This window comes from Equus caballus, chromosome 5 (assembly GCF_041296265.1).
Source record: "Equus caballus isolate H_3958 breed thoroughbred chromosome 5, TB-T2T, whole genome shotgun sequence".
NCBI classification, from domain to species: domain Eukaryota; kingdom Metazoa; phylum Chordata; class Mammalia; order Perissodactyla; family Equidae; genus Equus; species Equus caballus.
Genome location: NC_091688.1, coordinates 38,747,892 through 38,758,196, shown reverse-complemented (window position 1 = coordinate 38,758,196; position 10,305 = coordinate 38,747,892). Strand labels below are relative to the sequence as shown.

At 35.6% G+C, this 10,305-nt stretch overlaps 1 protein-coding gene across 6 annotated transcripts in view; it reads right to left on the bottom strand.

The window, feature by feature from the left end:
* Positions 1-6,226: 6,226 nt before the first annotated feature.
* The window catches only part of FCRL3 (Fc receptor like 3), a 32,158-nt gene continuing 28,079 nt past the window's right edge, over positions 6,227-10,305 (bottom strand). For all 6 annotated transcript variants that reach the window (XM_023640939.2, XM_014739856.3, XM_014739854.3 and 3 more), the window contains one exon: positions 6,227-10,287. In XM_023640939.2, coding sequence (XP_023496707.1) covers positions 10,144-10,287 — 144 coding nt within the window. In that variant the 3' untranslated portion in view covers positions 6,227-10,143. The remainder of the gene's footprint in view (positions 10,288-10,305) is intronic.

Sequence of the window (10,305 nt, the reverse complement as noted above, 5' to 3'; positions counted from 1 at the left end):
TTTCTCAAATTCTTCCAAAAATTGAAGAGGAGGGGAAGCTTTCTAATTCATTACGCTGATATCAAAACCAGACAAGAACAACACAAAAAAAGAAAATTACAGGCCAATATCACTGATGAACATTGATGCAAAAGTCCTCAACATAACACTAGCTAATAGAATACAGCAATACATTAAAAAGACCATACAGCATGACCAAGTGGAATTTATTCTGGAGATCCAGGGATGGTTCAAAACCTGCAAATCAATCAACATGATATACCACATTAACAAAACGAAGAATAAAAATCACACGATCATCTCAATAGATGCAGAGAAAGCACTTGAGAAGATACAGCATCCACTTATGATATAAACTCTGATTAAATTGAGTATGGAAGGAAAGCACCTCAATATCATAAAGGCCATGTATGATAAACCCACAGCTAATATCATTATCAATAGAGAAAACTGAAAGATATCCCACTAAGACCAGGAACTGGACAAGGATGCCCACTGTCACCAGTCTTATTTAGTATAGTAGGGAAGCCCTAGCCAGAGCAATCAGGCAAGAAAAAGAAATAAAATTAAAATTAGAAAGGAAGAAGTGAAGCTGTCACTATTTGCAGACGGTATGATCTGATGTATAGAAAACTCTAAAGAATCCATCAAAAAACTTTTAGAAATAATAAGTATATATGGGAAAGTTGCAGGGTACAAAATCAACATACAAAAATCAGTTGTGTTTCTATACATTAACAATGAAGTAGCAGAAAGAGAAATTGAGTACAATCCCATTTACAACTGCAGTAAAAAGAATAAAATAACCAGAAATAAACTTAACCAAAGAGGTGAAAGATCTGTACACTGAAAACTATAAGATATTGATGACAGAAATTGAAGAAGATACAAAGACATGGAAAGATATTCCATGCTCTTGGATTGGAAAAATTGCCATCATTAAAATGAGCATACTTCCTAAACCAATCTACAGATTCAATGCATTCCCTATCAAAGTTCCAACAACATTTTTCACAGAAATAGAACAAAGAATCCTAAAATTTATATGGAAGAACCAAAGACCCTGAATAGCCAAAGGTATCCTGAGAAAAAGCAAAGCTGGAGGTATCACACTCCCTGATTCCAAAGTATACTACAAAGCTATAGTAACCAAAACGTGCTGCTGGCACAACAAAAGACACACAGATCAATGAAACGGAATGGAGATCCCAGAAATAAACCCACACATCTATGGACAGCTAATCTTTGACAAAGGAACCAAGAACATACAACGGAGAAAGGAAAGCCTCTTCAACAAATGGTATTGGGAAAACTGGACAGCTACATGCAAAAGAATGAAAGTAGACCATTCCCTTATACCATGCACAAAAATCAACTCAAAATAGATTAAAGATTTGAATGTAAGACCTGAAACCATGAAACTTTTAGCAGAAAACATAGGCAGTATGGTCTTTGACATCAGTCTGAGCAGCATATTTTCAAGTACCATGTCTGACCTGCAAGAGAAACAATAGAAAAAAATAAACAAATTGGACTACAGCAAATTAAAATGCTTTAATAGCAAAGGAAACTATCAATGCAATGAAAAGACAATCAAACAATTGGAAGAAGATATTCGCAAACCGTATATCTGATAAGGGGTTAATATCCAAAATATAAAGAGAACTCATACATCTCAGCAACAAAAAAAAACTAACACCCCAATTTAAAAATGGACCAGGGGCTGGCCCAGTGGCCAAGTGGTTAAATTCACATGCTTGGCTTCTGCGGCCCAGGGTTTTGCGGGTTCGGATCCTGGGCATGGACATGGCACAATCTATAAGGCCATGTTGAGGCAGCATCCCACATAGCACAACCAGAGGCACTCACGACTAGAATATACTACTCTGTACTGGGGGGGCTTTGGAGAGAAGAAGAAAAAATAAATTAAATAAATAAATAAAAGAAGAAGATTGGCAACAGCTGTTAGCTTAGGTGCCAATCTTTAAGATAAAAAAATGGGCCAAAGATCTGAACAGATATTTCTCCAAAGAAGATATACAGGTGGCCAACAGGCACATGAAAGGCTGTTCAACATCATTAACTATCAGAGAAATGTGAATCAAAACTACAACGAGATATCATCTCACTCCCGTCAGAATGGCTATAATTAACAAAACAGGAAACAACAAGTATTAGGTAGGTTGTGAAGAGAAGGGAACTCTCATACACTGCTAGAGGGAGTGCAAACTGGTGCAGCCACTATGGAAAACAGTGTGGAGATTCCTCAAAGAATTAAGAATAGAACTACCATACTATCCAGCTATACCACTGTTGGGTATTTATCCAAAGAACATGGAAACAGGAATGCATAAAGATACATGCACCCTATGTTCATTGCAGCATTATTCACAAGAGCCAAGACTCGGAAGCAACCTCAGTATCCATCAAGGGATGAATGGCTAAAGGTGATGTGGTATATACACAACAATGGAACACTACTCAGCCACAAGAAATGACGACATCCAGCCATTTGTGACGACATGGATGGAACTTGAGGGTATTATGCTAAATGAAATAAGTCAGAGGGAGAAAGTAAAATACCATATGATCTCACTCACGAGTAGAAGATAAAAACAAGAAACAATCACATAGAGACAGATTGGATTGGTGGTTACCAGAGGGGGAACCAGGTGTAATGATAGATTGTAATTAGTCTTTGGGCGGTGAACATGATGTAATCTACACAAGAATTGACATATACTATGTACTCCTGAAATTTATATAATGTTATAAATCAATGTTACCTCAATAAAAAATAAGTAATACCGAATTTCATGTTGCTTACAAGTAACACACTTGAAATATAATGACACAAATACGTTGAAAGTAAGTGAATGGAGAAAGATACATTATTTAAGCAGTAAGCATGAGAGAGCTGAGGTGGTTACATTAAGGCTAGATATAATAGACTTCAAGACAAAGAGTATTTTTAGAGATAAAGAGGGATAATTCATAATGATAAAAGGGGCAATTTCAGGAAGACATAATTATTAATGTGTATGCATCTAATATCAGAGTCTCAAAATACGAGAAGCAAAAATCGATGGTATAGTGTGAGAAATAGATAATTCTATAATCATAGTAGGAAATTTTAACATTCCTGTTTCAGCCGTTGATAGGACACTAGACAAGGAAAATTTGAACAACATTCTTAACTTCCTTAACTTAATTGATATTTACTACATTCCAGAATACTCATCAAGATAGATCACATATCAGGTCATAAAACAAGTCCCAATAAATCTGAAAGGACTGAAATAATAGAATGTTCCCCAATCACAACATAATTAAATTAGGAAGCAATATAGATGGTCGGTAGCTTACAATGAGTCGACTTACAATTTTTCATCTTTATGATGGAGCAAAAGTGATACACATTCAGTAGAAACTGTACTTCAAATTTGAATTTTGGTCTTCTGGACTAGCGATATACAGTACAATACTCTCTGGTGATGCTGCTCAGCAGCAGCGAGCTGCAATTCCCAGTCAGCCCAACGATCAGAAGGATAAACAACTAATACAACCATTCTGCACCCATACAACCACTCTGTTTTTCACTTTCAGTACAGTATTCAATAAATTATATGAGACAGTCAACAATTTATCATAAAGTAGGCTTTGTGTTTGATGGTTTTGCCCAACTGTCGGCTAATGCAAGTGTTCTGAGTGCGTTTAAGGTAGTCTAGCCTTGGCTATGATGCTCAGTAGGTTAGGTGTATTAAACCTATTTTGATTTATGATATCTTCAACTTACAATGGGTTTATAAGAACATAACTCTATCATAAGTCAAGCAAGATCTGTACCAATAAGATATTTGGGAAAATCCCCAATATTTGGAAATTAACAACGTATTTTTAAATAATCAGTGAGTTGAAAAAATCCTAACGACTATTAAAAACTATTAGGAACTGAATAAAATACTAAAAAAAATAAAAATAAAAATAATCTAGAAGAAAGCAGGAAAAGTAAGCAGAGAAATAAAACCCAGGAAAACACAAAACTATGAAATGGAGTACCTAGATGTAACCATACCAATAATAATAAAATGTGTGGGACGCAGATAAACCAGCATTAGTATCAAAACCTTAGGTTTTAATGATTACATTAGAAAGGAAGAAAGGTCTAAAATGAATAATTCAAGGTACCACTTTAAAAAGCAAGAAAAAGAGGAACAAAGCAGACAATGTATTCACTTTCTATTGTTGTGTAGCTTAAATTTAGTAGCTTAAAACCACAAACATTTATTATCTCACAGTTTCAATGGGTCAGGAGCCTGGTGTGTTTTCAGCTGGGCCTTTTGCTCAAGGTTTCAGAAGGCTGAAATCAAGGTGTCAGCTGAGGGGATCCACATAAGGAGGCTGAACTCTGAAGAGATCCACTTACAAGTTCCCTTCATTTCCTTTCAGTTGTATGACTGAGGTCCTCTTTTTCTCACCAGCTGCTGGCTGGGGACCACCCTCACCTCCTAGAAGCTGCCTCTCTCTTCATAGGCATTTTACAACATGACAAGTTTGTTTCTTCCTTGAGGCCTGCAGAAAAATCTTTCTGCTGCTTCACTTCTTTTTAAAGACATCTGATTAAGTAGCTTAGGAAAATCTCCCTTCTAATTAGTTGAAAATAAATGATTAGTAATCTAATCACTGAGTGATATCCCATCGTATTTACAAGTCCTGATCATACTCAAGAGGAAAGGATAATACAATGATGAGAGTCTTTGGGAGCAGAAATCTTGGGAGCCATCAAAGAATTCTGCCTACCACACACAAAATAAGTAGAAAGAATAAAGTAATAAAGATAAAAGCAGAAATCAACAAAATGGAAAAAAAAAATAGAGTCAATTAACAAAGACAAAGCTGGTTCTTTGCTAAAATTGAGACACTCTTAGCTAAACAGATCAAAAAGAAAAAGAGAGCAAATACAACAAACAGTGTTAGGAATGAAAGAGAAGTTAGTACTACAAATGCTTCAGACATTAAAAATATTCGAAAGTATGATGTAAAATTTTGTGCTAACAAATTTACCAACTAGAAGAAATGGACATATTGCTCAGAAAATACAACTTGCCAAAACTGACACAAAAAGAAAAAATTTGTGAATAGTCCTCTATTAATTAAGAGCCTAAATTCCTTACCAAAAAACTTTCCCCCACAAAAAAAATTCAGATCCAAACAGCTTCACTACTGTATTCTATTAAAGAAAAATAAAATATCAATCCTACCTGAACTCACAAAATTGAGGAATATTACCACAAAATACTAGAAATTAGAAAATGAAATAAAAACTCCACTTACATTAGCATATAATATAAAATCATTAGAAATTAATTTAATAAAGGGGGTGCAAAAAGGAAATTTAAAAAGACCTAAAGAAATGAAAAGTTATATAAATTTCATCGATTGGAAGACTGTGTTGTTAAGAGGGCAATTCTCTTCAAATTGATCTATAGATTCAATGAGATCCTAATCAGAATTCTAACAGACTTTTTCAAATAAATTAAAATTCCAGTGTAAAACCCTATGAGTTTTAAGTATATATTAGTTAAATTAATTTATATTAGTTAAAACAACTTTGGGAAAAAAATAAAGTTGATGAGCTTACACCAAGATCTCAAGACTTAAAACAAAGCAACAGCAATCAAGAAGAGTGGTTTTGGGCATAGGGACAGATGTATAAGATCAATGGAATGGAATAGTCTAGAAGTAGACCTGTGTTTATATGGTCAATTGAATGTTGACAAAGGGACAAGGTAATTCAATGGGAAAAAAAGTAGTTTTTTGAAGAAATGGTAGTGAAACAAATGGATGTCTGTATGGGAAAATATTAACATCACCTCTCACCTCATGCCATATGAAAAAGACATTTGAAATGTGTCACATATACAAATATAAGAGCTAAAACTAATAAATTTCTAAAAAATAATATAGGTAAAAATCTTTATGACATTCAGTTAGGCAAATTGCTTTTAAACAAGATACACAAACCATAAACCATAAGAGAAAAAAAGTGGTAAATAATTTCTATTAAATTAAAAATGTTTGCTCTTTGAAAGACACGGTAAAGAAAATGTAAAGGCAAGTCACAAACCAAAAGGAAGTATTTGCGAAGTATATATCTGACAATGGGATATATATCCCAAATATATAATGAACTTCAGTAACTGGATAAGAAGACAAACAACTCAAATTAGAAAGAGGCAAAAGAAAGTTTATTCAGCAAATAATGCTGTAACAACTCGATATTCACAAGGAAAAAATGAACATTTTTTTCTCACACTATACATACACACACACACACACAAATTCACTTTAAATTGCACATGGACCTAAATGTAAAAGTGAAAACTAGAAAAAAAATGAAACAAATAGGAGAGGACCTTTTGACCTTGGGGTGTACTTACTTCTTTAGGAAACATAAAACATACACATAAAATTTAAAAGTTGACAAATTGGACTTGATCAAAACTAAAAACTTTTGCTCTAAAAAGACACCATTGAGAAAATAAAAGGCAAGCTATGGAAATGGAAAAAATATTTGCAACTTATAAATCATACCAGAATATATTCGAAAACTCTTGCAACTCAATAATAAAAAGGAAAACAACCCATTAAAAAGAGGGAGAGATGCAAACAGATGCTTCACAAAAGATCTGTAGAGAGCCAATATGGACTTGAGAAGATAATCAGCATCATTGATCATCAGGGAAATTAAAGCCATAATGAGATAACACTGTGCTAGACTACATACTCCTTAGAGTGACTAAAATTACAGACTGAAAAAGTCAATTGTTGGCAAGGATGTGGAGCAACTGTAACTATCATAAACTTCTCATGGGAATGTAATATGGTACAGCCGTTTTGGAAAAGAGCATTGCAGCCTCTTAAAGTGTTGAACATAAATCTACTATGTGACCCTGCAATTGCACTCTTTGGTATGACAAAAAAGCAGTAAACATATGTTTACACAAATACTTGTACATGAATATTTATAGCAGCTTTATTTTTAATAATGATGAAATAATCCAAATGTTCACTAATAGGTAAATGGATAATCAAAACGTGGTATATCCATACAATGTAATATTACTTGGCAATGAAAAGGGATATACTATGCATACATGAAAACTGCGAATGAATCTCAAAATCTTTTTGCCTAGTGAAAGAATCCAGACACAAAAGAGTCTATACTGTAGGATTCTATTTACATAACATTTTAGAAAATACATTGAAATCTATAGTGTCAGAAAGCATATCAATGATTACATAAGATGGAGGTAGAGGGAAAGCAGTATTGCTTAGAGGATGAGGAAACTTTGGGGGGTGATGGAGATTTCAGCATCTTGATTGTGGTGGTGGGGGTTTCACGGATGTATACATCTGTCAAACTCATTGAATTGTACACTTTAAAAATGTGCAGTTTGTTGCACATAAATTATTCTACAATAAATTTGTAAGCAAATAAACATAATGTAAAGAAAGAAATTATAGTAATGTGTCAAATCTTGAAGCTCCAAATTTACTTTCTTGACTAATTCAAAAAATAATTTTCTCTTGAATCTTCTCCCAAATATTTCTTAGACTTCCTGACTGCTTACAGGTACTATTATTTGCCCTCAGTTTGAGGACCTGGATATGGAGTTCTGGGAGGGAGGCTCTCATAAGCTCGGAACTATTCTATGCACTCTAGAGTCTCTCTGGTCCCCATCTCTTGCTGCCATTTGCTGGTTCTCTTCTTGTTAGAGGCTGCTGTCCTTGGTGCTGCTTGCACCACTGACTGGCACTCCTGGAGAGTGACTCTCACTGTCCATGGGATGCTGCCTAGATCCTGTCTTTCTCCTTTAGGAATTTTCTCTCTTAAGTCAATAAAGAAACATTTGTCCTTTTTCATCACTCTTCCAAATGGATTTCTCACATTTGGCACTTGGTGATATTGACTCCTCCCCCATATACAGCTTTATTCTTCCTGGATCCCAAAGTGGGGAGGCATTTGGAGCAAAATTTAAGCACAGATATAGATTACACCTGGATCTCTTGCACCCTTGAAAGGCCAGGCATACATTCCAGATTGTATTTTGTACCTAGTAACATGGTGACAAGACATATAAGCCCCGTTAATAAGAAAAATATGTGTGACCTCTTTAAGAAAGAAGTAGGTTTTTTTTTCTCAGCAAATTAGCTTGCTAGTTGAATTCATAAGCCTATGATTAAAAACCTCAAATCAGATTGCACTTTTCTAAAGTATATGTTATACTTTCTGTTGTCTAACCTTCTGACCCCCAAGGGTAAAAGCCAAAAATATAAAATACACTTAATACTTTTATGCTTGAGCTATTTTCCAGTTTTGCAAAACATCGTTGTGTTATTTACTTAAAGTCATGAATAATGACTGGTGTAAAATCCATGACGTCCATACATTATAACAGTTGATATAAATCAGTCATTAGTGAACTTACTAGCTTCTTTTCTTAAGATCTATTGTTTTCAGAGCTAATAAAATTTGCGTGTAACACTAGGTGATAGATCCCAACAATTTCAGTTATTCATTTCTTGCCCCAGCAAATCTTATGACTAAAAGTTATTCTGCCATTTTTCCTGAAACTTAAGCACAAAGTCACACTTTAAAAATTTTTTCTCTTCAGTGGTAGACATTCAATGTTTGTCAGTCAGTTGAGGAATGGATTAGGGGTCTTTGAGCAAAAGAAGGGGTTGTCCTCCTTTGAGCCTACTGATTGCCTTGCGTCTATCTCTATATCCACTGCCAGAACAGGTCATGAGGGCTCCCGAGTGACACTAAGTTTTGCCATCTGAGTCACGTGAATCATTGGCTCTACTGGGCTTACAGGGTTTGTGCTGATGCTTCTGTGGTCTTCAAATATTGGATGTTGAATAATTAAACAGCAAAAACTAACCTGCCTCAGGTAGGAAGAATGTTTGATCCTGTGAGACCAAAGTATCTTGAAGACCAAAAATTCTGTGTGGGTAGAGAGGTGTGTCATATGTCTGCATCTATTTTATTATTTATCTACCATCATCATCATTATCATCATCAACATTATAATCACCGATCATTTATCGTCTATATATCTATGTATAAATCTGTATTAATCTGCTCTGGCTGTCATTACAAAATGCCACAGAGTAGGTGGCTTAAATATCAGACGCTTATTTTCTCAGAATTTAGAGCCTGGAAATCGAAGATCCAGGTGCTGATAGGGTTGGTTGCTGGTGAGACTTCTCTTTCCGGCCACCTTGGGCTGCGCAGATGGTGCCTTCTTGCTGTGTACTCATATAACCTTTCCTCTATGTGCACAACAAGAGATAGAGAGATCTCCAGTGCCTCTTCTTGTTCTTGTAAGGACACCAGGCCAGTTGGATTACAGCCTGCCCTCGTGACTTCATTTAACCTTAATTACCTCCTTAAAAACCCTATCTCCAAATATCATCACATTGGGGTTAGGGCTCCAACATATGAATTCTGAGGGAACACAACTCAGTCCATAACACTACGTAATCAGATAATTTAGAAGCTCTATCTCTTTAAATAAACTGGGCTATTTTTTTCAAATACATATTTCATAAAGAAATAGTATATATGTAGATAGAATGAATCCTTTTGATCATTTCCAATTTGGTAGCTGGAACATAACATATACACCAGAACATCAGCAATGCCACTACCAAACACACATGCACAAAAGAAAAAAAATGTTTAGATCAAACTACTTATGCAGAGAGAGTACATTAAAAGCTTTCAATCACACTTCAATTAAATGACTACGTTGCACCCTTATGACTCTGGCCAGGTCATTTCTCCCTCCTCCTCTATTCCATGGACCCAGGTGCTGAAGGCCTACCTGCATTGCTTTCATATGTACGTCTACTGAAAAAAGAATGCAGTATTTACTCAAACAAACGCCCACTCTATTCCTAGAGATGAACAGACCCAGAGACAGAGGAGGCTGGCAGATATTTCACACAGCCTCAAGTCCCCTCCAGCCTCCTTGGAGGCTGAGTCATGGAGGCAGAGGGTGCATGGTTGGAGAATATAGGGAGAATAGCAGGGACTGATTTGCAGGGTCTCTGGAGGTCACTCTGGGTAAAGGGCTAGTGGTCCAAGGCCATTGATGCACATGGGACATTCTCATAGCTTTCTGTAGCATCTTCATGGGCCCAGCCTCCACTGCTGGCCTGACCTGCAGAGTCATCTGGATGTGTCTTCTTCACTTCTGAATAGATGACTGTGGATCCCTGGTGGGAAAAAATACA